Here is a 27,766-nt window from a genome sequence, read left to right on the forward strand (position 1 = left end):
GGGGAGAAGCAGCAGACAAAGTGAGCGAGGCAAGAGTCTTGCTCAGACTCTACATCAGAACCAGAGATGCCCCAAAGTAGTGGAAAGACGCAATGAGCCTCGCCACAAACAGTAGCAATAAAAAAGGAAACAACAGCGGTAACGGCAGGTACAGCAACAAAAAAGGAGGGTATAGGATAACGGGTTTTCTAACAACAACAAAAGTTGCAGAGCTAAGCCCCACGAAAGGGATACAACCAGCAGAGTTGGAAGTAGATAGGCGAGCAGCAGCATGAAACGAGCACCTGCCAGCCAAAAGATCAAAATCAAGAGGGAACATTCACTGGCCCAATCTCGCCAGGTGCTGCATCAACAAATGAAATAACGGTACAAGCAGAGATCCATAACTCAACCGTCCAAGAGGTTTACTTGTCTCAAAATCTAAAAAGCTGGAATGCTTTGATCCCGAAGACAGACACAAGGGAGAATCCTCAGACCAGAGCAGAAAAACAGAAGTAACCGAAACAACTTCTCATTGAAATTGGTGGAACATTATCTCAATCCCAAGACGTCAAACAATGGAGGATCACCTGCCCAGGGATACTATTACAAAACTCCCAAGTAGAGGTAGGGAGAGAGAAGGATAAATCAACAATCAATTTAACCGCCTTTGCGATAGGCAGTAGCACCCCACAGGATAAAAATTGTCTCATCTGTGGAAAAGCATCGCCATCAACATTAATCAGGAACATTGAGCAAAAGGAGCTAGGAGACATAGGTTTAATCAGAGTCTACCCAAGAACAGATAAAAAAAATCAGGATCAGATAGAGAAGGATACAGCCAACACTTGGGGGGCACTCTTGACAACCATGGACGTAATGTCGACAGCCATATACCATCAAGCAGATAAACCGGGTCTGCAGGTGGATCTGTTAAACATCTTGGCAGTTCACATAGTGGGGATTGACAAAAAATTACAAGCACTGATTGACCTGACTCAGAGAGCCCAAAAATACAAATATACACAACAAGTAATATGCTGTTGTGAAATTCTAGGAGGAAGGCCGGAAAGTTTTACATCACTTCTTACTGACATCTTGACAGAAGTAAGGTCACGAGCAGCAGGAGTGCCCCTGAGACAAAGAGTTCAAGAATACGAAACAGGAGAGTCAGTAAGGTCTAACGATAAGCATACGCCTCTAAGAGAGCTAATTCCTACTAGACAAACCTCCCCCAGTGTACACACAAAAGAATCAAGGGAAGGTTTGTCCTTTCAACAAATGATGCCCAAAACCGGACCCCCAAAAAAAGGAACGCAGAGTCACAAATGTGGAGGCGATAGAACAACAGCCAACGAAAAGGGGGGAAAAAAGACAAAGAAATGCACGAAAGAAGGGAAAGTATTGCAACAACAAAACATATCGCAATTATTCACTCAACACACAAAGAAGCAGACATCAGAGGTGGAGGCACCAACAAACCTGAAACAGGACATTATTGAAACATCGCAGAAATCCACGTGTGGGCCTCAAACCACAGCAAATAACGAGCAATTAAAAAGCAGCATAGTGGGAAAGTATAAGACGAAACGGTCCCGGCTTTCAAATTAAAAAGAATAGATTATAATGAGGGCGGGAAGGACCAGCAGCGGAGAAAAGATGACAACAATAAAGTTACAAGGCAGCAAAAACGGGAAGAGAAAGAAGAACGGAGAGTATCAATACATAAGGACAATCAAAATTTCAAAGAATATAAGGAAATGAAAAGTGTAGAACTGAATTTGAGATGTATACGAGCAATAAACAAAGACAGAACAGAGGTAAAACATAATGAGGTAAAAAGCGGTCAGTGGGAAGAGGGCAAAATACTACAAGATCTTAAAGCAATACGGGATACTTACTTGGTGAGGTAAAAAACAAAAGGGGAACCTAAAAAACTAAGCTTCTATTAATATCAAACTATATGTCAAGAGGACCATTCGACACCCTTAATAGAGGCACAATATAAAAACTAATAAAGGAAATAAGGGACCTCGCTCACATTGGGTCCGCAGATTTGACCTCAGTGGAATTCTTACCTCATCCTCTCAGTAACAACAGAAAGGCAACAATGACAAACTGGGCCACAAAGGAAATAACGGATCAAATTCTGAGAAACCATAGCATCTTCAAGGCTTGGGGGATAGAGTTACAAATAATCACCCCCCCCCATTACCCTGTCCATTGCTGCCCGAAAATGAAAGAGGTTTCTCAATCCTAAAGGGAGCGGTTGAAGCAGATCCTCAGCAGAGATATTTCGAAATTTTTAAGATCACTAAGAACTCGAACAACATCCAGGACACGGACCAACGGGAGTACCAAACCATAAACTCTGTAAAATAAAACGGAAGGATCATGGGTGCACAGAATTCAAGCAATAATACATTCCTTACAAAAAGGAGAATGCACCAGTCATGGAACAAGACAGGCTAAGCATCTGCTCCTGGAATGTCCACGGGCTCGAAAACCTCCTACAACAAAATTAAATCATGGAATTCCTACAAAATCCTGATGCAGGAAACATGAGCTCTAGAACCAGTATACATTACTGGATACACCGGACATCATGAGTTGTCAGAGAAGACATCAAAATTTGGGCATTCCAAAGGGGGTCTGGCCCTTTTTTGCTCAACAAACTTCAATTGGCAAATAGACCAATTAGAAATAGGGATAGACTGGATTCAGGCGTTAAGAATAGCAAGGCAGAAGGACTACAGGATGTCGACAGCAATTATCCTAATAAATGTATACATACACCCCAGTAAAGAGTCAAAAGACATGGACCATGAAAATCTTATAAAAAATACTCAAAATAGTGCAGAGACAATATAAACAGGCATTTTTTATTATTACAGGAGATTTCAACACAAATCTATGTTAAAATGAGAAGACGAAGAGTCTGCATCAAAACGGGAACACTTATGGAACCGAGCTGGAAAAGCTTGGCTTAAGGCTCCTGAATTGGAATAAAAAAGGGGATACACCAGCTTCTATTACCTTTTTTAAGTGGGAACAAGTGTTCAACATTGGATCACATGTTAGTAAGTGAACGTGCAATGAAACAGGTATGCCATTTTCAAATTAATCCCTGCACGGAGAGTGATCACTTTCCCCAAATTATTCAAATAAAGTACAAATCCAAGCTGAATCACACAACAAGAGAGTTAATATTGTCTCCAGACACATTTAACTTAAAATGCTTGAAATGGCGGGTAAAGGGATAGAAACACTGATGGAGGACGTGTATTTACATGCTGGCTCATTGGACACAATAAAAGATAACCAAGAAAATAGGGATAAGGAACAAACAAAAGAGGGGGAACAACAACAAAAAATGGGAAAGTCTAAAAAACATGTTACTAGAAAGATTCTCAAATCATAGAAGCACGAACACTCCAAACAGGAAATACAAAGAGGGAACCGGAAAGCAAACCTGGTATACTACGAAGCTACGAAAATAAAAAATGCAAATACTGCAAGAAAGTAAAAAAAATTCAAAACAGTCAAAGCAAGGAAAATAGGTGATAAGACTACATTATGTGCTCTAAGAACACAGTATTAAAAAAAATGCTTGTAAGAAAAAAAAAGATATAAATAGGAACTGTGGAACCGACTGCTCATCTCAAGCAAACAAAAGAACAGAAAAACTTTTTAGCAACACATTAACAGTTTGACTGTAGGGGAGACCCAACTCCAAAATGCAGGGATAAATGCAGCAATGTGGGAAAAATATGTTTGTGAAATGTACACCGAATCAGAGCCTAAAGATGTGCGGGACCAGACAGACGGAGAAAATAAAATGAACATTTACCAAGTAAGACAGGCAACAAATGTTAACAACAAAACAGAAAACGCAAATATAATTTACGGCAAGGTAAACCAGTCACCGGTCGTGACCGCGGAACATCTTGAAAAAATCATGAAGAAACTGAAATCAGAAGGGGCCGCTGGACTAAACGGAATTCCCAATGCTCTTTTTAAAGGGAATACAACTTATTGGGCACAATATTTCACCCCACTCTTTAACAAGCTATATTACACAAATAACATCCCGGAATCATGGAAAGGTAGTATTTTCCAGACAATAGTCAAAAGCAGCAATCCCTCAATACCAATGAGGTACAGGCTAATAGCCCTTATCGAAGTGGAGGCAAAGCTCTAAGCAGCCTGTTTATTAGAACACCTTTAAAGCCTGGTTAGAAGACAATAAGTTTTTACTCCGAATGCAAAAAGGGTTTAGGGCTGGTATGGGGACAATAACAAATCTAATAGCCCTGGATCTATTAGCTGAAAAGGCCAACAAAAGTAAAACGCAACTATTCCCGGGTTTCATAGACCTCAAGTCTGCCTTCGACCGGGTGCCGCGGGAGCACCTATGGGAAAAATGGCAGCATGGGGCGTACCAAACAGCATTTTGAAGGCAATTAAGGAGCTCTACACAGGAACCTGGGCTAAAGTCAAAATAGGAGACGGAACGTGTGCAACTAACAAAATTTATACAAAAAATTGATTAAACAGGGGTGCGTTTTAGCTTCATGCTTATTTAATATATACCTGACAGATCTTGCTGAAGCACTAAGGAATATCAACTCGCATCCGCCAAGTTTGGTGCACGAAGAAATAGAATATCTTCAGTATGCGGACGACATAGTCTTACTAAGCCAAACGCCTATAGGACTACAGCGCAGCATGAAGGCCCTTAAAGGTTATATGGACAAGCAAGGCTTAGAGCTCAACTTGAAAAAAACAAAAGTAGTACGGCTGGTAGATTCAACAAACAAGAAGCATTCTTGGTCTTTAGAAGGGAAAAAAGTGGAGGAAGTCAAAACATACAAATACCTTGGATTTATTGTAGAACATCAAATGAAAGGAAAACAACAGATAGAAGCAATGCAAGCGAATGCTCGATCTCAGAACTACGGCTTTAAAATCCTAAAGAAGAAATTGAGCTACCCTTCATTGGGACATCTGTTAACAGTGATGCGCACCCAGTTGATGCCAACGGTGACATATGGCTCGGAATCACTGAAAGGACGAGAGGAAGGAATTTTAAACAAATAAATAAATTTGTGTTCAACATTCCGAAATCAGCACCCCCAGCACAACTGCACTTAGAATTCGGTCTGTTGAACCAAAAATATCAATGTAAAGGTGCATTTGTAAAATTATGTTGGAGACTCTGCGCTTCAAATAAAGGATCCATCAATCATTTGAGCTGGCAGGAAATTGAGGAGCAATAACAGAATAACACAAAAGACTCGTAGGGCCAACATCTAAACCAGACCATCGAGGAATCAGGAGTACAAGAAGCTTGGTGTGCAAGCATTGGGAAACTAGCCTTTTAACAAGTAATAAAGATTTCAGTCAAACAACTCTCATATTTAATAGACAAGAACACCTTTTCGCTAAGACGTCATGCCCGGACAGTCATTAATTCGTACAAAAAACTAATGCCCCAGGAGCACATCACTGCTCATTTTTCGCAGTCAATAAAACACCAGTTCATGCAGAACAGATTTGGAAAATTGGAAACAAAAGATCTAATCCCAACTTGGAAGGACCAGACGTCAAACCAAGAATGTCGACTATGTAAATACAAGAAAGAAACCCTGGTACATATTTTTTGTGTCTGCCCAAAGTTCTTGAAAGAAAGGAAACATTTGCTGAAGTACATTTCCAGAGATCTGAATATTAGATCTTGCAGGCAAGCCGTAATTTCGTGGCTAGGCGGAGCCTCAATACCCCTCATTTGCCAAGGTGTAACATTTGTAAAAGTAAATGTAAAAGCAATGGAACAACTAACATAAGGCACTTGTACTATAATAAAGAAGTACCATTGGGGAACAAGATCTGCAGAATATGTAAGAACAAATTATTATTGGTTAAGTTGCACAACGCACTGGCACTTTAAACCTAGGGGATTAGAAAAGGTAAAAGGGAATAACGGTCTTAACCACAGAAAATAAATTTAAAGAGGAATTAATTTACACAACAAGTATGTAAATCAAATTTGCAAAAGGCCCTTGTACTTACATCGATGGGACTATATCAGGCATCAACCAAATTGCACAAAGCTCAAGCTCTTTAAACCATGGGACTATGAAGGAAAGCAACTACCTCTCTAGATAAACGATTTAAAGAACATTCAATTTGAATAATATGTATTGAAGTAAGACTTATGTGAGAGGCTTTTAATGAGGAATAGATTAGTGGTTTAAAAGATAGCCGCTGTAACAGTTGAAACGTAAAATAGGATTTAATGTCTATTTTGATAAAAGTCACTGAATGACCTTTTAGAGATTTTAAGTATATCCTTTTTAAATGAAAACAACTTGGAAAAATGCTCAAGGGCTACAGTTAACAACTCCCAATCCTGGAGGAGGATGAACTTGCAATGTGGGAAATTCTCTTTCAGTGGCCAGGAGTAAAATGTAACAAAGTATTTCTATGAGTTGTTTTGATGTACAAAGTAGTATAAATCCTGTCTTCTTCGTGGAAGACTTCTAGGTCAAGAAAGTAAATCCTGTGTTTATCCTTCACACAGGTGAACCTGATAACTGGAGCTCCTGATTGATCAATGTTGCAAATGCATTCGCCTCTTCTTCTGATATCTCCCCAATATCAAGAATATATCATCAAACTATCTATACCAGGTTGTGATCTTATCTCTGAATTGATTACTCTCTGAATAGATACACTTATTCTCAGAGTATGCCATAAAAATATTCACCAGCTCTGGGGCAAAAGGGAATTCCATTGCAACACCTTTGATTTGAAGGAAGAAATCTTCCCCCAACAGAAAAAGCATTTTGATAGTGCATTTGTGCCAGTTTAATAATGCAATTCGTAGGGGCATTTTTATGACCTCCTGGTGTCACAAATATCCCTTAATACTGCCAATGCTTTCCCTTGAGGAATGTTCATGAAAAATTACTCCACATTATAAATTACCAGAATGTCCTGATCACTTTTAATGATATATTCTCGATTAGATTGATAAAATGCATGGTGTCCCTTACATATAATTTGATGGAAGGAATGAATGGCCTCAAGAAGCAATCAATGTATTGAAAAATGGGTTCATGTAGAAAACTAGAGCAGGACATAATCAGTCTGCCTGGTGTATTTTTAGGATTTTTAAGCACTTTAGGTAGTATGTAGAACACTGAAAACCTTGCTCCCTTCTTATTGAGGAATTCAAATTCATTAGTTGTTAAACAACCAGCGTCTTTTCCTTTCTGTGTGATTTCCTTAATCCTTACCCATATCTCTGTGATGAGGTCTTCTGGAAGTTTTCCAAAATGTTCTATGGTATTCAGGTTTCTCGTTTCTACTTTTTTAAATAGTCTCCAAGGTTCAGGATAACAATACTGTTGGACCTGGCCCTTTTTGCAGGGTCATCCCTAAACTTTTTGCCTTCCTCCTATATTTTTTCTGACCTGTTGTTGGCTGGTTTATGACTCTGGGCACCTTACCACTGCTGATCAGTGCTAAGGTGCATATGCTCTCCCTATGGTAAAATGTATACATTGATTGGTGTCCATGATTGGTTCATTTGGTTTACTGTCAGCCCCTAGTAAAGTGCACCAGGAGTGTCAGGGCTTGTAAATACAAATACCGCTGGTGGGCTTGCAGCACTGGTTGTGCCACCCACAGAAGCGGCCTAGTAAAATGTGTCTAGGATCTGCCACTGCAGAACCTGCGTGCAGTCTGGTACTGTCGCGCTGACTGCGCAAGTGCACCCACTTGCCAGTCCCTAAACCACATATTAGTCACCCCTCTGGTAGGCCCAAGGGCAGGGTGCATTGTAGGCATAAGGTAGGACATGCCCTGATGTGTGTGGCATGTCTTAATAGTGAATTACAGCCATTTTCGTTTTTCACTATTGAAGGCTACCTGCTCTCCATAGGCCAGAATGGGCTGCTGGAATTACTACACACTGTAATCCGAGTGGACTCATAGAGCATGGTAGAAAGTCATGTTTAGTACGCCTGAACTCAGAATAATAAAATACTTCTTTTAGTAAAGTTTATTTTAATATCCTGTGGTTGTAAATACTACTTTTAGAAAGTTAGTACTTACTGACCTGGCCATTTCAGTCCGCCTCTGCGTGTGTGTGTGTGTTCTGCCTAGTAACAGGGAAGGAGCAGGGCTGGGGAATTCCAGGGGACAGGCTGGCTGCCAGGTGGTGGGTAGAGAGATTACACCAGGATGGGTGGGAGGAGTACACCTTGACTCTTGAATAGACCTGTGTTCTGCCAGCACAAAGCCGGCTCCGCTCCCTGTGGAGCGGCTGATGTCTCTGCCCTGCTGCTGAAAGGAAAGAGCAGAGTCACCACAACAAAGTGCTCCAAAACTGGACTGAGCCAGGCACAGGCCCCCTGGCGACAAAGAACAAAAGATTTGGGCTTTAAAAGAAGGAGCCTGGCTCCTAAGAAATCAGATCCTGTTTACGCAACGACGAACCTTTGCCTGAAGGAGAAGGACCTGGAGAAGCTGAAGGAGGAGTACTGTCTCTCTGCCTGAGAGACTGGCCTGCAGTGGGTGCCTGTCTGCTGGAAGGAGAGGAAAAGACTACAGAAAAAGACTTTGATTCACCTTGCGCTTTTAAACAATCTCCAAGAGCTTGCTTGTGAACTTGCCCCCTGATCTGCGCCCCAGGAACAGTGGGCGCAACCTATCCCCCAGAAGAGGAGAAGTAGCTGGGCGCAATCCCGTGACGCTGATCCCCAGAGAACCTGTGTGCCTCTCCCCCTTTCTCTACACCGCGACATCTGCCACCTGGGACTACCAAGAGCACCGCAAGGACCTGCCTCCCTGGTCCCAGCACCGCAAGTAACTGCCCCTCCGAGCCGTAGATCGCAACGCGAAGAAAAGAACCTGAATGTCCAACCACCGAGCCTCTGCGACCCTGCGCCGCCGAGATCACCGCGAGGACCTTTGACACACTGGTGATCCCCTGGAAAGCTGACAGCGCGACGCGCTGAAGAGATTGCCCCTGAGATGCCCCTCCTGCTTCTGCCCGTGATCGTGTGGCCGAGACTGTCCTGGAGCACCCCACGAAGCATCGCTGCCCACTGCCAAGACGGGACGACAACGCGACGTGGGACGCTCCTGCCAGGACCCCTGAAGCTGCTGTGATCACCCCCTGTGCGAATAATAAGGTACTGTGTGCGAGCGCGCTGCTGTACGACCCGCCCACTGCTTGGTTCGGGCCGTACTAGCGCTGTAGAACTGCTACGCGACGAACGCGTGTGTTGGGAGCCGTTGTACGATCCAAAATCAGCTGTTCGTACCGTCCCGCTGGAAATACATTGGCGGCGCTCACGCGGGAAGCGTGAGCTTCGGCCAGGAGCGTCCCGAACGTGTACGACGCGTACCTACGTGAGTACGGTCCATACGGTTCGAGTCCGGAGTACGCGTGCTCACTCGAGAAGCGTGAGCTTTGGCAAGCGACGTCCAAAACCTCGTACGAAGCGTACGCAAGGCGCTACGAAGCGCACAGACACCCTAAAGAAGTTATTTTAAGTACAATTTTGCCATTTTGAGAACTGTGGACTGCCTGAAAGCATTTGCAAGTAACTGGAACATTATTTGAACAAGAGAACTGTATTTTTGCAACCTGCCTAAAGAGATCTTATATATAAAGAACTTTATTTTACTATAAATACAGCCTTGTGTCTTTGTGTGGTGGGGTGGTGATTATTGTGTGGGATACCTTGAATGCTTAACCTAATGCCCTCAGGAAATCTAGCCTGACTGCTCGCGCCATGTTACCTAGAGGGTGAGCAGGGGTTATATTTAAAGATGTAATCCTACGCCCTGACTTAGATGAAAAGGGTCCCTGCTTGTCGCAAGTGCATACCTGCGCCAACCAGAGACCCCGGATTCTAACATTGGTGGCAGCGGTGAGGATTTACGCATTTGCGTTCTTGGTGTCTGCGCAGTGATTGCTAACCATTGCACAATGAGGACAGTCCAGTAGCTTGAGCCACAGAACTTTAAAACATTTTTATTTTCGCTTGCCAAGTAAAGAAGATCCCTTGTGTTTGGAGTCATGCCTGGCCCAAACAGCATTGAGAAATCAACCCCTGAAATCGCAGGAATGGAATGGGATGAGTCAAAACTGGACAGCTACAAGAGAACTGAACTCAAGTACTTCTGCAGGAAGCTCAAGGTTCCACATGCAGGATGCAAGAACAAATCAGATCTCTACAAGGCGCTGAAAGCCTGGATTGAATCAAGGGGTGCAACTAAGGAAGTTACACCATTGAAACCAGCGGAAAGCGTTCGCAGTTTTGGCAGAGGCCTGTCGCCAGAGGAGCTGGCAGACAGACAGGCCGCCAGGGATCATGAAATACAGTTGGCAGAGCTGGAAGTAAATGCCCAATTGGAGCTAGAGAGCAAGAAGCTGGCTCTGGAAGAAAAGAAAATGCAAATGGAGCATGGCTTGAGAATGAAGAAACTTGATATGGAGCTCAAGAGGCTTGAGACCATGAGTGTCTCAGCCCAGCAACCAGAAAGGTGCGTAGCTCAGAGATTGAGTTTTTCTGAGTGGGAGGAGGAATCCAGCTCAGATGGTGACAGCAATAGTGACGTTTATAGTGCTGGGAGAGTAGTACGCACACCCAGAGATATGGCGCCTGACTTGAAGGAGGGGGTTAACATACACCAGGAGGTTCAAGGGCATGATGTAGCTCCAGTAGTGCGCAGTATCCCTGAAGGGAATAGGGTAACTGGTGCAGGGGTTCATAGTCCTAGTGGAGGGAGGGACACTCTACTGACTCTAGCTGAGAGGTGCAGGGAGAGGGGTTCCCCCAAAACTGAAGTCCTGGTGGGTGAGTGTGAAGACCGCCCAGAAGAGTGTGGGTTGTGTGACAGAGACAGTCAGATACTGTCTTGCCAGTCTCAGGAGAGTGGTGTGGAGTACGTGTGCGAGGCACTGGATGGTAAGGTGAAGGATAGTTTGGTTAACCCTGCTAGGGGGCTGTGTGATCCAATTGTGGGAGAGCATATTGTAAGTCCCTGTTTTCCAGAGCTATGCCAACACCTGTGTGAGGGTGAGTTCTCTGACCTCAGAGAGCCCACATTGGAGGCAGACCTTTTGGTGGATTCCAGAGGGTCTGGAGAGACATTGGGGAGTGACCCCGTGGGGAGTGGCTCAGGTATCTTCCAACCCAGAGTGGTGGAAGTGGTGCAGAGTAGCCCAGCTAGGTCCCATGGTTGTGGGAGGGGTGTAGGGGCTCACGTCCTGTCTCAGTGGAGAAGGAGTGAGTGTGGGGCTGCGTGCCCCCAGGTGCCCGAAACCCAGTCTCAAAGCTGGATGGTTCTTTAAGGGAACATCAGGCTGGGAGCCTAGGCTCTCCTGATGGGCCGCCCGTTGAGGCGGATCCCCTAGTGTCTAGTGGACGGGGAGTGTCTGTAAGCAGGCCTCCCTCGGTTCTGGTGTCTGGCAGTACCGCTCCAGTTGGGAGGGTGCAGAAGTCCAGAGTGAGGGGTGAGAGGGGGAAAGAGTCCCCAGTGGAAAAACCAGTGGGTCAGGGGCCAGCCAGAAGGGCCGCGTCACCAGTGAAGGACCATGGTGACACCACTTCTGTCCTGGGGGATCTTCAGGCCCTGTCAGATGGACAGGGGTCGGGAGATCAGCGCCAGGCAGACTGTCACACGACACATGAGTTATGTGTCACCCTCCGGGGGGGCATGCGTGCTCCCCGGGAAGTCCTGGTGCGCCAGGCGAGCGTTCAACCGCATGGGTTGGTCCCAGGGTTGGGAAGCCAGGTCCAGGTGTTGTCTGACCTGGAGGGTGGGACCACTGTAATCAGTGTCCTGACCCATGTTGCTTCTAGGGGTACCACGCCAGTTGGGAGTGGGCAGTACTCTGGAAGGGGGTGCAGAGGGAGGGAGTCCTCGCCTCTGACCCCGGCTCAACTGAAGGGTTTAGACCCTAGGTTGGAGGGCAAGGTTCAGGGTGTCCCCCCTGACCTGGACGCCCAGTTGCAGGATAGAACCCCTGAACTGGTGGGCGAATTGCGCAGGACACCTGCCCCAGGTGCCCTGGCAATTCTTGAAGGGTGTACCACTCCAGGTGGGAGGATACAGAGCCCCAAGGAGGAGGACCGGGTGTGGGAGAGGCCACCCCAGTCTTTGGTCCAGCCGCCGGGTACAGGCCTGGGGCTGGTGGGTCAGTGCCAGGATGTCATACCTGACCTGACAGGAGGGAGAATGGACAAAGGGTGCCAGGCACCTGGGGCTACTACCCCCCGCTCCCTGGCGCCACAGAGGTTTGAGAGCCCTGAGAGGCATACGGCCTGGGTCTCATCCCTGACTACTGTCAGTGGCCACTGTAACATTTTGCGGTCTGTCTGTTGGGACACACCTGGGGGCCAGTTAAGGTTAGGTGCTGCCCAGGTGGTGTCCACAGGTGAGGAGAAGGGTTCCCCAGGGATTGGCTTGGTGGGCCCTGAGAGTATGGACAGAGGAAGTCCAATAGGTTCAGATTGGCGTAGAACTGGAGTCTGCCCCTGCAGTTGCGGGCCAGGTCCTTGTTCTATCGCCCCAAGCAGGGAAGACCATCACGGTGGTGATTGGTCTACCCTGCGTTTTGGCTGGAAGGGGGTTGTGTTGGACCTGGCCCTTTTTGCAGGGTCATCCCTAAACTTTTTTGCCTTCCTCCTATATTTTTTCTGACCTGTTGTTGGCTGGTTTATGACTCTGGGCACCTTACCACTGCTGATCAGTGCTAAGCTGCATATGCTCTCCCTATGGTAAAATGTATACATTGATTGGTGTCCATGATTGGTTCATTTGGTTTACTGTCAGCCCCTAGTAAAGTGCACCAGGAGTGCCAGGGCTTGTAAATACAAATACCGCTGGTGGGCTTGCAGCACTGGTTGTGCCACCCACAGAAGCGGCCTAGTAAAATGTGTCTAGGATCTGCCACTGCAGAACCTGCGTGCAGTCTGGTACTGTCGCGCTGACTGCGCAAGTGCACCCACTTGCCAGTCCCTAAACCTTCCCTTAACTACATATTAGTCACCCCTCTGGTAGGCCCAAGGGCAGGGTGCATTGTAGGCATAAGGTAGGACATGCCCTGATGTGTGTGGCATGTCTTAATAGTGAATTACAGCCATTTTCGTTTTTCACTATTGAAGGCTACCTGCTCTCCATAGGCCAGAATGGGCTGCTGGAATTACTACACACTGTAATCCCAGTGGACTCATAGAGCATGGTAGAAAGTCATGTTTAGTACGCCTGAACTCAGAATAATAAAATACTTCTTTTAGTAAAGTTTATTTTAATATCCTGTGGTTGTAAATACTACTTTTAGAAAGTTAGTACTTACTGACCTGGCCATTTCAGTCCGCCTCTGCGTGTGTGTGTGTGTTCTGCCTAGTAACAGGGAAGGAGCAAGGCTGGGGAATTCCAGGGGACAGGCTGGCTGCCAGGTGGTGGGTAGAGAGATTACACCAGGATGGGTGGGAGGAGTACACCTTGACTCTTGAATAGACCTGTGCTCTGCCAGCACAAAGCCGGCTCCGCCCTCTGTGGAGCGGCTGATGTCTCTGCCCTGCTGCTGAAAGGAAAGAGCAGAGTCACCACAACAAAGTGCTCCAAAACTGGACTGAGCCAGACCCAGGCCCCCTGGCGACAAAGAACAAAAGATTTGGGCTTTAAAAGAAGGAGCCTGGCTCCTAAGAAATCAGATCCTGTTTACGCAACGACGAACCTCTGCCTGAAGGAGAAGGACCTGGAGAAGCTGAAGGTGGAGTACTGTCTCTCTGCCTGAGAGACTGGCCTGCAGTGGGTGCCTGTCTGCTGGAAGGAGAGGAAAAGACTACAGAAAAAGACTTTGATTCAACTTGCGCTTTTAAACAATCTCCAAGGGCTTGCTTGTGAACTTGCCCCCTGATCTGCGCCCCAGGAACAGTGGGCGCAACCTATCCCCCAGAAGAGGAAAAGTAGCTGGGTGCAATCCCGTGACGTTGATCCCCAGAGAACCTGTGTGCCTCTCCCCCTTTCTCTACACCGCGACATCTGCCACCTGGGACTACCACGAGCACCGCAAGGACCTGCCTACCTGGTCCCAGCACCGCAAGTAACTGCCCCTCCGAGCCGTAGCTCGCAACGCGAAGAAAAGAACCTGAATGTCCAACCACCGAGCCTCTGCGACCCTGCGCCGCCGAGATCACCGCGAGGACCTTTGACACACTGGTGATCCCCTGGAAAGCTGACAGCGCTACGCGCTGAAGAGATTGCCCCCGAGCTGCCCCTCCTGCTTCTGCCCGTGATCGTGTGGCCGAGACTGTCCTGGGGCACCCCACGAAGCACCGCCGCCCACTGCCAAGACGGCACGACAATGCGACGTGGGACGCTCCTGCCAGGACCCCTGAAGCTGCTGTGATCACCCCCTGTGCGAAGAATAAGGTACTGTGTGCGAGCGCGCTGCTGTATGACCCGCCCGCTGCTTGGTTCGGGCCGTACTAGCGCTGTAGAACTGCTACGCGACGAATGCGTGTGTTGGGAGCCATTGTACGATCCAAAATCAGCTGTTCGTACCGTCCCGCTGGAAATACATTGGCGGCGCTCACGCGGGAAGCGTGAGCTTCGGCAAGGAGCATCCCGAACGTGTACGACTCGTACCTACGTGGGTACGGTCCGTACGGTTCGAGTCCGGAGTACGCGTGCTCACGCGAGAAGCGTGAGCTTTGGCAAGCGACGTCCAAAACCTCGTACGAAGCGTACGCAAGGCGCTACGAAGCGCACAGACACCCTAAAGAAGTTATTTTAAGTACAATTTTGCCATTTTGAGAACTGTGGACTGCCTGAAAGCATTTGCAAGTAACTGGAACATTATTTGAACAAGAGAACTGTATTTTTGCAACCTGCCTAAAGAGATCTTATATATAAAGAACTTTATTTTACTATAAATGCAGCCTTGTGTCTTTGTGTGGTGGGGTGGTGATTATTGTGTGGGATACCTTGAATGCTTAACCTAATGCCCTCTGGAAGTCTAGCCGGACTGCTCGCGCCACGTTACCTAGAGGGTGAGCAGGGGTTATTTTTAAAGAGGTAATCCTACGCCCTGACTTAGAGGAAAGGGTCCCTGCTTGTCGCAAGTGCGTACCTTGGATTCTAACAAATACCTTCTCCTTTGTCTCCCTTTTAATGGCAAGTTCACCATTGGAGGAAAGGGAGTTTATGGCCTCAAATTCTTCATATGTGAAATTGGAATTGATTCAAGTTTTCTTCCTCAAAATTCTGTTAAGGTCTTTGAACACCATTTTTTCCAAAAACCTCTACCTCATGAGGTAAATTGTACAGGTCTAGGCAAACGGTGTATTGAATTTTTATTTTACTGCCCTCAGAGTGTCTTTAGTCTGGTCTTTCTGAGAAATGTAAAAACCTCACTTCTTATTTCAGTGGGGTTCCTAGACCTTGTGGGTACAAAGTACAGTCCCTTGCTCAGTAATAAAGTTTCGCCATTAGAGAGAGTATGGTTCAAGAGGTTATAGATTTGATGAGTCTCACCCATCATCTCTGATATGTTGTCATCTGGTTGTGAGACATTTTGTCCCTCCTGTTGGAACTTTCTGATTCCCTCTTCCTCTGTTGCCCCTGTTGCTTTTTCCTAAAAAAGGCTGAGGTACTCTTCATTAAAGGACAAGCAGCAAAGCACATAAAAATGTAACAACAGTTGTACACAGAAATTGAAATAAGACAAACTAGCAAAACCCCTATTTCTAACATGAACAAGTTAAAAATAGTACTGTGTAAGACCAACTATAGCTGAGGTATAACCGGCTAGTAGCATGGTACCAAGAGGCGGATGAACTTGCCGAACAAGTAGAGAAGTCTCAGATTAATCCGAATGTGTGATTGCCAACCATTCCTAATCTGAGTGCTGCCTAGAAATATGTTCTTATTTGCAATGGTCACAAATGACATGATTCACCCTATTTCAAGTGCCTGAAATTTGGATATCAGCCTTTCAGGTGCAGTTAACTATATTGCAGAACCATAGTGTTTTATTGATAGCATTGAATTAACAAAACACAAAACTTAAAAGGCCTTTGGCATTGCTAACACCTGAGCCTCAAAAAGATGTGTTTATCAAACATCGCTACTAAATTGCATTCTATATTTATTACATTGCGGGCGATTTGGCACGTGGGACATGGGCATTCCAGGGATTACATTTCCAGTTGAATAATGGCCCTACAGAAAAATTGCAGATTTTTCAGCATTAATATTCTTGAAATAGAAATTGTGGCGATGTGTCATCATGTGGAACCAGTAGGTTTTGTGCATCATTGGCATATATTTAGTACAGCGACCAGAGGCTACAGTAATCTGTACAAATAGGTATTACATAGGGATTTAAAAAGGCAGAATTCTGGACACTGCTGACGGTAGCGAGAATTAATAATCCAATTTTAATAGCCATAGGAAGGAATTCCTTTTTAAGTAAGGTAAAGCTACCAACCAATCCTTTTTTTAGGTCTCGCCTGACCCAGCGCATGCTGGGTCAGGCTGAGCTACAGTGCACGATGGCGTGCACGTGCACAGCTGCTCCCCGCATTCCCCCCTCCCTTCTCGCCCAGCCATCCTGCGCCAGCCTTCTGCACCATACCCCTCCCCCCCGCTGCTGCGCGCGCATACCTGGTGTGCGTCATCGCGATTGCGTTCACTTTTGCTTTTACAGTGATCGCGATCGCGATGAGGGATTGTCAGTGTGAGACCTCACGCCAGCTCACCACCCACCATGCTCCTTCTTCCGCTGATGCTCCTCATATTCCTCCTGTTCTGTTACACCACCTCAAACAAACATATACAAACTGCACAATTAACATATTTAGTAACCTATTCATCCAACTCACAGCTAAACCGCCCGCCAACCTTCCCTGTCTTAATTGTATTCCCGTGTTCCCACCACACTTAACCTAAACGTTCGTTACCCCTGGGTGTTGTCAGGAACCTCTTGGTACCCCACAGTAAAGCCATCGCAGGCTCCGAGTCCGCAATCAGCCTGACGCCCAGGGCACCGCGTACGAGGATTTTTCCACCCTGACCTCACGCTACGGAGGCAGCCATGTTGTCAGGCATCGCGCTTCCAGTTCACTTGCAGCTCTGGCGGCCATCTCTCAGAGGTAAACGCATCACTGTGAAGCCATCATAACGGCGCAGGGAGTTCGGGGAAAGTCAACAGAAACGTTTAACTTTTCATTTCGTAGAAAAATACACATATTTGAAAAAAAGATTTTTGAGGAGTTAATTTTAACAATGTTTTGTGCGAAATAATGATATAGCTTTTGATGTGAAGTTTTGTTTTGTCCATTTATAATTTGTTCTCGTTAATGGTTCAACATTGCCATGTCTCCACGCTGTTGGTCAACGGCAGTCACATGTGCCCCTTTCCCCATGAACACATCTTCCTCGGAAAGCAGCATCGTTGTTGAAAGCCAACCCCAATTAAATCATCATTCGTTTAAATACATTTAAAGATAACGGGTATATAGTGCATTCATTGAGACTCGGACTCTACCATTAAAAAAAACAATATAAGTGTTTAGCCATGCAACAGTGGATGTTGTTGCACCAAGGATATATTGCTGCATAACTAAATACTTATAAGGTCCCAAAAGCGAGACCTATTGGCTATGCCAATGCTTGTTTAGATAATCCCTCTTTTCCATTCAGGTACAGAATTAATGATCTGGGTTCGGTAAACACAGACCTAATGAGCATAATGTGAGTCATTGTCTCTTAGAGTACAAAATCTTTGGAGTTGTGCAATGCAATTGAGTTACGTCTCTTTTCAGACAATGTTGCAGATGTGGCCATAGGTGTGGAGCCCATTAATGCAATCTACCGTTTGTTAATGCTTTCCACAAATCCTTGGACGTGGTCGGCTAGCAAAGGACAAAATAAGCACATTCTTCATCTACTTTATGCATATCTAGCTCTCCTCCTTAACCAATCCTTTCAACTTCTCTTTTCCCCTACTTCACATTATCTGTATTTTTTATTTTCCCTTCAGCCAGTCGCTGACCGTCATGAACGGACACCGCTCAAGGATCTTCACCATCACCTTTCATCCACAGAGTGAGGACTGCTTCATCTCTGGGAGCTGGGACAACACTGTGCAGGTGAGAGTAATGGCTGTGCATTGGGAGGGAGGCTAAGTTTGAGAACACAAGTGATTGGAGAGGAGAAGACACAGGGGGCTAACGGAGGAGATGAGTGCATTTTTTGAAGGAAGGCACAAAAATGAGGACATCAAAGGGTAGAATGTAATGTACCGGACATATTTTTTAGGGTTCTTTGTACGGCATAATTTGTAGTGCATTCTTCTGTCTCAAAGTCTATCCTTTTGTTTTTTTCATAGTTCTGGGATGTTAACAGCCAGCACTCCTTGAGGTAAGATACTCATGCTTCCTTGGCAGTAATAACTTCCTTTCTGTGCTTCCTTAGCTTTGTCTCATAGACCTTCCCTATCCTTTTACCTTTGATTAGGAATATATTTGGGCCGCACATTTGCGGTGATGCCCTGAAGTTTCATCCCACCACCAATCAGCTCCTGACAGGCTCCTGGAGGAAGCACCAATCACTACAGGTAAGACTGGCTGCGCCTTGATAGCTAAGGAGTGGGGTATAAAGAGATATGGGAGTGGGGAAGTACCATGTCAGGGGTGTCAAAGAAACAGTACATAAAGGCAGGAGGGGGAGTGTGCAGCAGGAGAGCAGGTTGAAGCAGCAATGATGCTCAATGGCCAATGGGTAAAGCTGAGCAGAACTACTCCTCCATCCTTATCCATATGATCTAGGGCCGGGTGATAATTTTGCCCAGTGCGACCCTACTAAATGAAGAAGGAGTGTCTCTCCAAATGGCAGTCATCAGGGGTATGATGTTTAGTGCCCTGGCGCTAAACACAGTATCAGTAATGTTCTTCCCCCAAATACCGAAAGGAAAGCCAGAGATAGTGACAGTCAGGCCCACTCGACCAGACCATGTTAATTTGGTTTTAGGCCTCCTTAGTGGAAAGAGTCACTTTTTATTCCAATTAACCCTAAGAGTAAAATAATCCCCAAATGAGGGGCGCTAGAGGGTGCACGGCAAGATAGCTGCTCATTAGTGAAGCTCTGACGGCCGATTCGCAATCTGACCAATATCATGACAAAATACGGCAGATAGGAAACACCAAAAGGGATGCAGAGATAGAATAAGCGGCCATGGACAGGTGCAAAACCTTTGCTGGCTCTGACGGGCTCCTGGAGGAAGCACCAATTACTACAGGTAAGACTGGCTGCACCTTGATGGCTAAGGAGTGGGATATAAAGAGGGATAGTAGTGGGGAAGTATCATGTCAGGGGTGTCAATGAAACACTACATAAAGGCAGGTGGGGGAGTGTGCTGCAGGAGAGGATGTTGAAGCAGCAATGATGCTCAATGGGTTAAAGCTGAGCAGAACTACTCACAACACCATCCTCATCCAGAAACGATTTTTCCAATAGTTATACACTCCTACTTAGATTAGGCTATTTTTGAATCAGCCAAATGAAAACAACATGTACAATAATTTTCAGGTAGGAGATGTTAGACCCCATTCAGGGGGCATAAGGCAGACTAGAGCTACTGGGCTACAACCGTGGGGTTTGCAGTTGTTGGGGTTTGTCTTACTAATTGCTCTACAAAATAGGCCCGGTACATCCCTTTCACACTTGACTGCTTGGGTGGCGAGGGTGAGCAGCCAAATGCTTCTCCTGGAGGTAGTGTGGGGTCAACAACTTAGGACTCACAAGTCAAATACCAGTGCTTATCTGCAGAAATTCTGCTGTGAATGTGGCGGGTGGTAAAAACAACATGGCGGCTGTGGATGTCTGTGGTGAAATGAGCTCGCACCGATGAGCAGCTGCAGACTTACTCTATCAAGTGTAGGCGTGTGAGCGGCGAGATGCCTGCTGTGCCTCCAGGGCTTGATCACAGTAAGAGGGACATCGGGACCCGACTCGCTGCCCGGTGCCGAATACAGCTGTGCGGAGAACTGCCTGGATTGGGGTAGCAGGGCCTATCCTGATTGTGAGGCGGATTGGGCCTGCCCTGCGGAACGTTTGGTGTCACTCTTCGGGCGGCAGAAAAAGACCTGCTATGACTGTGCAAGATCCGCAAAACAAAAAGCTTGTTGAGGGAGCATGCAGTGCTAAACTTTGAGAGGACACTGAGGATATAAGGGCACAATCTACTATTGGCAACACAGAGGCTGCAGTGGAGCAGAGTGTACACTAAATCTGGTGCTAGATAACTGCAGTGGAAGCTGGAGAGAGTGACCGGTGCTGGCAAGACAAGTGAGCAGGTCACAATCTATGGTGGCTGGGTGGAAGCTACAGATAGCTGGGCCCAATTGCTCTGATATCGGGTCTGGCAAGGCGGTGGACTATAGCTGTTAACAGTGGATTGGGCACGACGAGCTATGTGGCGAGATCGCACCTGAGCTGAGGTGCTACTGAGGAGGTGCTGTCTGCACCGTATGCAATAGCGAGTGGAGTGGGACTGGCGGACTGAACAAGGGTGAGTGCAGTCGGCCCGCAACATAAAAGAGCCAACAAAAATGGGGAAAACTGACAAGTCACAATCCCGTCTCACGTTGGAGATGCGAAAGCCGGGCAGGACGCAGTCAAAACATGCATCGGACTCTGAGGCGGATACCCCAGCAGTAGGTGCCCCCTCCCTAGAAACTACACTTTTGGCGATGCAGCGAAGCCTCCAATCAATCGATGGCACAATCGACGCCCTGATTCTCGAAAGGACCATATGACTGCGAAGCTGGAAAAACAAAACACCAGACTAGGGGAGGTGGATTAGAGGGTCTCCACAGCTGAAGATGAACTGCATACGGTCTCAAGTAAATCCTTGAATATGGAGAAGGTATTGGCGATAATACAGGCGAAAAATGAAGATTTGGAGGCGAGGTCCAGAAGAAACAACCTAAGATTTACTGGGTTGCCAGAATCGACCAACACTGGCAAAATGGAGATCTTTGTGGAGGCAATGATTAAGGACATATTTGGGGCTGACAATTTATCTCTGATTCTAATAGTGGAGCGTGCACACCGCTCGCAAGTGGCTCATCCGATCCCTGGTGCAATGCTGCGCCCCATCATAGATCGGTTATTAAACTACAGGGATCGGGACTCAATTCTCCGAATGGCCAGAGAGAAGGGCTCCATCAGCTATCAAGGAAACGCACTGGCCATTTTCCCAGACTTTGCGACAGCGGTGGAGGCAGCCAGGAGAGAATTTGTACCAGTTAAAAATCTGCTGATGACAGAGGACATTCCTTACACCATGCTGTATCTGGCTCGTCTTAGAATTGTCCCAGAACGTGCCTCCAAGATCTTCACCAACCCAAAAGCTGCACTAGAGCACGCCAAAACCTTGAAAAAGCGCAGGCGATAAACCTCTAATGAGCCTGAAGATGAGGAACGGTAAATCTCTCAGTGTGCTGTGCCTTATACGAAGTGAGAGCCGCTGTCCTGTAAGGTGCTCCTTTTTTTTTTTTTTTTTTTTTTTTTTTTGTGTTTCAAAACCTTTATTCAGCATGATCATAGAATACACAGCCTCATGCCTACAACCATCGTGTGGCCGGCGGCTTAAAATGAAAATGAGGGTGAACGTTAAACACAGCTGCCTGCCTACAACCCACCAGGGGCCGGCTGCGGCGCAAGGGAGAGGGACGGTCAGAGAGTCAACATGTACGATCATATCCCATCAATCACTGAACATTTTGCATGAAATGAGTTTTCCACAGTAGTATGCACCAGTTGTAGCAAGGAACCTCACAGTTGCGCGCATCGCCCGTTCCACCCCACATCCCAGTGCGTTGTCTAATTGAGGGACAGAGGGGGAGCCACCCACCGCGCAGCCTCAATTATAGTAAGGGAGGACATCCATTCCGGCCCATGACAAGCAGTCACCGTCTCCGTATAGTCAGTTGGGTCCCTTGACGTAAAGTAATGACGTGGAAGGGTAGGGGGCGAGCGGGCAGGAAAGCCCGTCACGTCTGTGGGTGTGACAGCAGGTACGTCCGTAGGGGATCCCAGACATCAGTTGGCCTAGATGCGGAAGGTAGTAATTCTGCATATCGAAGTAAAGTGTCTTGACAGTGTACCATGTCTCTGACCCATTCCTTAAATTTGGGGGCTCTGCCCCGTCCCCATCTGCAGGCTATCAGTCGTTTTGCTATAAGGAGGGCAATAGTGGCAAAGCGGCGTGACGGTTTTTTTATAGTTTGGGTGTAGCCCAGAAGCGCCTGCACCGGAGAGGGTGCCAACGGGACATCCAGCATTTCTGAAATGCCGGAGTACACTTGTTGCCAGTAGTTAGCTATTTCCCGGCATTCCCACGCCATATGGAGAAAGTCCGCTGCCGGAGCGCGGCAACGCCAGCAAAGATCGTCCTCCCGAAGGCCCACCCTACACATGGATCTTGGAGTACAATAAAGCCTATGTAGGAATCTGTAGTGAATCACCCTGAACCTGCTGCTGGAGGAGATTTGTTCCGTTTGTAAGCAACAATAGCTCCAGAGTTCGTCAGCTATGGGCAGTCCCAGTTCTTCCTCCCATTTGGTACGCGCCTTGCAAGGCGAGGGGTCTGGTGTAGAGCGCATAGTATGGTATAGGGTGGAAACCGCGTGTGCCGGAGTGGGAGCTTTAAGTATCCGGTGCAAGGGTTCTAATGTGGGTGGTTCACTGGGAAACTCCTCCGTCAATGCACGAATACCACTACGATGCCTAATATAGAGGAATGTGTCCATGAAAGTGGGTGCAAGGCCAGCGAACATGTGCGATTGGGAGCGGAATTGGCCGTCATGATAAAGGTCCCCCCATGTCGTAATGTGGAATTTGGCCATAAAGTTTTTGAACAGTTGTTCCTGTAAAAGGGGCAAACGGGGATGGTATGCCAGGGGAAGCAGGGGAGAATAAAGTAGTGATGTGTGGGTTATCCGCGCAATATATCGCCACGCCAGAATGGAGCTCGAAATAGTGGTGCGGTACGCAGCGCGTGCCTCTGGTGTACTGAGTATCGCTCCTTCCAGTGGAATAGGTGCAACCAGCCAGTGTTCCACAGCAGTCTGAGGCATGAAAGGAGTGGGGCGAATCCAGTGATGAACGTAGTGGGCCTGTGCACTATGAAAGTACATCTCAAAGTTCGGCAGGTCAAACCCTCCCTGCGCGATCGGACGAGTCAGCACCTCCCAACGCAAACGCGGCCTCTTTCCACCCCACACCAGACGAATAAGCTCAGACCTTAGAAGTTGGAAGAAGGATTTGCCTGGATAATAGGGAATATTCATGAAGAGGTACAGGAGCTTCGGAAGAACCACCATCTTGATCAGGGATGCGCGGCCTGCAAAAGAGAGGGGCAGCGTGATCCATCTGGACACGCAAGCCTGGATATGTTCAAACGTACGGCCATAGTTCATCCGCATTAGCTCTTCACGGTCATGGGAGAGAAGTATGCCTAAGTAGCAAACCTCATCCATGTCCCATCTTAGGGGGTAGTCCAAAGGAAACGGCTGAGCGGCTGCAGTCAACGGAAATATAGTGGATTTTCCCCAGTTGATATGGATACCCGACATACCCGCGAAGCGAATAAACTCCCTGAGGACAGGGTTGAGGTTGGTAGCGGGATCACGGATGTATAGCGTGATGTCATCTGCGTATAAGGATATGAGGACCTCACGCTGAAGACAGCGCAGAGCCTTGTCTCGGTGATGCTGACGGAGCCGGGCCGCCAGGGGCTCCATCGCCACCGCAAACAGAAGTGGAGATAGGGGGCATCCCTGGCGAGTACCCCGTGACACCACAAAGGGGTCCGATATCCGCCCATTCAACCCTACCCTCGCAAACGGCCGGTCATATAGGATATCAATCCAGCGCGTAAAACCCAGAGGCATTCCCATATTGCGTAAAATACAGTGAAGATAGTCCCATTCCAGAGAGTCAAAGGCCTTGGTGGCGTCTAAAAAGACCGCCACCAACGGCAAATCCGGGTCTACATTATGCATAACGGAAAAAAGTGTCCGAAGATTGTTGGAGGTGGCTCTACCGGGAACAAACCCCGCTTGATCAGACAGCACCAGTCCCCCCAGTAATAACTGCAAACGATTAGCTAGTATTTTAGTCAGGATTTTGGCGTCACAGTTGATTAACGAAAGGGGACGATAAGAGTCGCAGTATTGGGGTGGTTTTCCAGGCTTTAATAAGGAGGTAATCAGAGCCTCTTGCATAGACGAAGGAAGCGTGCCGGACTCATGTGCTTCCAGGAATACCTCTCGGAGTACCGGAGCTAGGATATCAATAAACGCCTTATAGAAGTCCATGGGCAGCCCGTCCAGCCCCGGAGCCCTCCCCGGTGCCATCTGATTGATCGCATCCCTAACTTCGTCCAGGCCTATTGGCTCCGCCAGAAACTCCCGTTGACGGTCAGAGAGCCAGCCCAGCGTGAGCTCACTAAGGTAGTCGCCAATGTCCAGTGTGCCCACCCTAGTAGTAGAATATAGCGTAGAGTAGTGTGCAGTGAAGGCCGCTAAAAGCGAGTGTGTATCACGGATAGGGGTCCCATCCTCTCCCTCCAGCTCCAGTACAAAGTTGGAGCCTCGTGGCGGGCGGATCGCCCCTGCCAGCGATTTACCGGGTCGCTCCCCCTCTCCGTACACACGAGCCCTAAAGTACTTGCCCCGGAAATGCACTTCTCTTTCAGCGGTGGAAGTGTAGTCTGATAGTGTTTCGCGGTATTTTGCCTGTGCATCTGTGTTGTCCGCGTAGTCAGGGCTGGTTTCCAGGGTGTGGAGTGTGGACTCCAGTCTACGCAATGCATCTCGCAAGACCCTCAGCACCCCGGAGCTCTTAGAGATGCAGAACCCCCGTATTGTGACTTTCAGTGCTTCCCAAAAAGTGGACGCCTGTTCCACCGATCCCTTGTTACGAGATATAAAATCTTCTAGTTCTTGACCCAATTCGGTTCGAAACAGATCATCAAGTAAGATGTTGGGTTGGAGTCGCCACATCGGGGGTTTACCCATTATATCCGGTAGGCGAAACTTGGCTAGCACCGGGGAATGGTCGGAGTATGTACGGCCTACATGACGCACCTCTACCAAGGAGGGAGCCAAGGCCCTATTCACCATGATGTAGTCTATCCTGGCCCATGTTGCATGTGCAGTATTCCAGTGCGTGCCTTCCAGAGAAGTCGGGTTTAAGTGGCGCCAGGCATCGACGACATCCTGAGTGTCACAAATGTCCCTCAGGTATCTATGTGTATTAGTGTAATGGTGCGGAGAAGGGTTTGACCTATCCACAACGGGGTCTAATACAGCGTTGAAGTCTCCCCCCCAGATGAGGTGCGTGGAACCCACGTCTCTGATCTTGTTCCAGAGAGCCATGAAACTGCTCGGGTTATCGCAGTTGGGGCCATAAGAGCAGGCTAGTGTGATAGTCTCTATACCTATCCTCCCCCACGCTATACAATATCGTCCCTCGCGATCTGCGGCGGTGCCCAGAGGAACATAGGGAATACCTCTTTTGATTAGGATGGTAGTGCCTCTCGCATAAGACGAGTAAGGCGCATGAAGCGAGTGGGCCGCCCATCTGGTAGCAAAGGTAGCCGCGCGGAGGGGATCCATGTGGGTCTCTTGAAGAAAGACCACCTGAGCATGCAATCTATCTAAGGCACCCAAGATCTGCCGGCGCTTCCTCGGATTTCCCAGCCCCCTCACATTCCAGGTGATAGCAGTGAGCTGCCCTCCCCCCCCCAGCTCAGTGCACTCGGTGCGGGGCATGTTCGCTAATGGAGAGAGTGTGGGTTGAAAGGCTTATCTGGCAGCAAGGCCATGGAGGCCGTCGTCTAGTGAAGGAGGCATGCTGTGCTACCCTGACAAGTATATACGCAGTGCTCATGCTGAAAAACAATAACAACTTCAAAACAGTCCCCAGAAATCCCACCCACCCACCCACTCCGACATCCCAATCATGTCGGGCATCTCCCCCACCCCATTCAACCCCACAATGTCCTGTCATGTACGTGTTGGGGAACACCCAAGAGGGGGACACTAGGGGTCCAGTCCGGCCATCCCACTCCCCCGATATCTCACCCGCTATCCTCTGGGTTGATGGCCCAGCGGAAAATGCGGGAGGGGGGGGGTCAAAGCCAGGGCACATGCAAAAATTGAACACATCGAGAGACCAATGAAACCATCAGAACCTAACAGGTAGTAGCTCAACCATACAGGAGCAATGTTCGAAGATAGTCGTGTAACCAGCAGTTCCACCGGAACGAAGGACATCTTCGTAGCATGCCAACCCACAACAATAGCAATATGGGAACATGGTAACAGCCAGACATCCCACATCAGTCAGGGGCAGAGGTGGGTGACCGGGACCCCGCTCTCTCCGACTGGGATCGGGTGGATTCAGGAGACTTTTTGTAGTCCTTCAAAAATAGTTCAGCCTGAGCAGGGTCCTGAAATATATGGGGCTTACCATGATGGACCACCCGAAGCCGGGCCGGGTACAGCATGGAGTATTGAAGTCCGGTTTGAAGCAGACGTTTCTTGACCGGTCCGAATTTGCGACGGGCGTCCTGCACTGCTTGTGTAAAATCCGGGAAAAAGGAGAGCGTGGTATTTTCAAAGAGGACAGGTTGCTTCTCCCTGGCGAGGCGTAGCAGGGTGTCCCGATCTCTGTAATTTAAGAAGCGGATGATCACAGGCCGCGGGGGTGCTCCGGGCACCGGACGGGGGCCCAAGGTGCGATGAGCCCGCTCCACCACTAGCTGCGTAGAGAAGGCACCCGCGCCGAATAGGTCCGACAGGAGTTTTTCAATAAAAAGTTCCATTCGCCCCACCGAGGTAGTCTCCGCCAGACCAAGAAGGCGTACGTTATTGCGGCGTGATCTCGCCTCCAAATCCTCGTTCTTTTCGGCGATGACTTTTAGTAGCCTTTCCATTTGCGAGACCTTGGTCTGGGTGGTCGATGCCCCATCTTCTAGATCTGAGATCCGCTGTTCAGCCTCCTTAGACCGTTCTTCCTGTTGATCAAGTCTGTGTACTACAGAATCGAGGCGACGGGACATGCCGTCGATCTTGGAATCAATGGAGGTGAGGCTGGTCTGCATATTCAGAAGGAGTGCCTTCCAATCTACCTCTTCGCTGTCGTCGCCATCAGCATCGCCGTCTCCCGGCTGCGGGGCCCGAGGGGTTTTTTCTTTTTTTGTGTGGGATTCGAACGGGAGCCGGGATTGCCTGGCGTCCGCCTTCCCCATGATGGCCGCCAAGGGCTCAGCCCGAGTACAATCAGTCTCCTTTGGATAGGCACCCCCTAGGCGTATCGGACACTATGGATCGAGAGCAGTCCTTCAAACTCCTCCCGCCTAGGTGCGCAGTCAAGGGCCAAAGAGCGATGTGACCAGCGAGCTACTGGGCCAGGGAGAGCCCACCAATTCAATGCTTCGAAAGCGGGGGGCACCCTACGGCCTCAAGACGCGCCCTCCGGGGGGCCGCCCCAGCTATGTACCGTCCATAAAGCTATCCAGCCGACTGTTCCGGTCGGGCCAGCCTTGCAGTGTATTCTCCGTCAGGGGCACCAGGCCAGGGGGAGAGCCAAGAGCAGGCCTCGCTGGAATGCTCCCACGCGTGGCGCCACTGGTAGCAAGCGACCACAGCACCCCCGTTAGGGCATCCCGCTCAGCCAC

The 27,766-nt window shown here is 48.0% G+C and overlaps 1 protein-coding gene across 2 annotated transcripts in view; it reads left to right on the forward strand.

Moving 5' to 3' along the window:
- LOC146811999 (uncharacterized) overlaps nucleotides 1-27,766 on the forward strand; it is a 364,821-nt gene that overhangs the window by 145,357 nt on the left and 191,698 nt on the right. For both annotated transcript variants that reach the window (XM_085614549.1, XM_085614550.1), the window contains 3 exons: nucleotides 18,056-18,164; nucleotides 18,404-18,435; nucleotides 18,532-18,631. In XM_085614549.1, the coding sequence (XP_085470675.1) occupies nucleotides 18,056-18,164; nucleotides 18,404-18,435; nucleotides 18,532-18,631 (241 nt within the window). The remainder of the gene's footprint in view (nucleotides 1-18,055; nucleotides 18,165-18,403; nucleotides 18,436-18,531; nucleotides 18,632-27,766) is intronic.

Source organism: Triturus cristatus, chromosome 7 (assembly GCF_964204655.1).
Source record: "Triturus cristatus chromosome 7, aTriCri1.1, whole genome shotgun sequence".
NCBI lineage: Eukaryota > Metazoa > Chordata > Amphibia > Caudata > Salamandridae > Triturus > Triturus cristatus.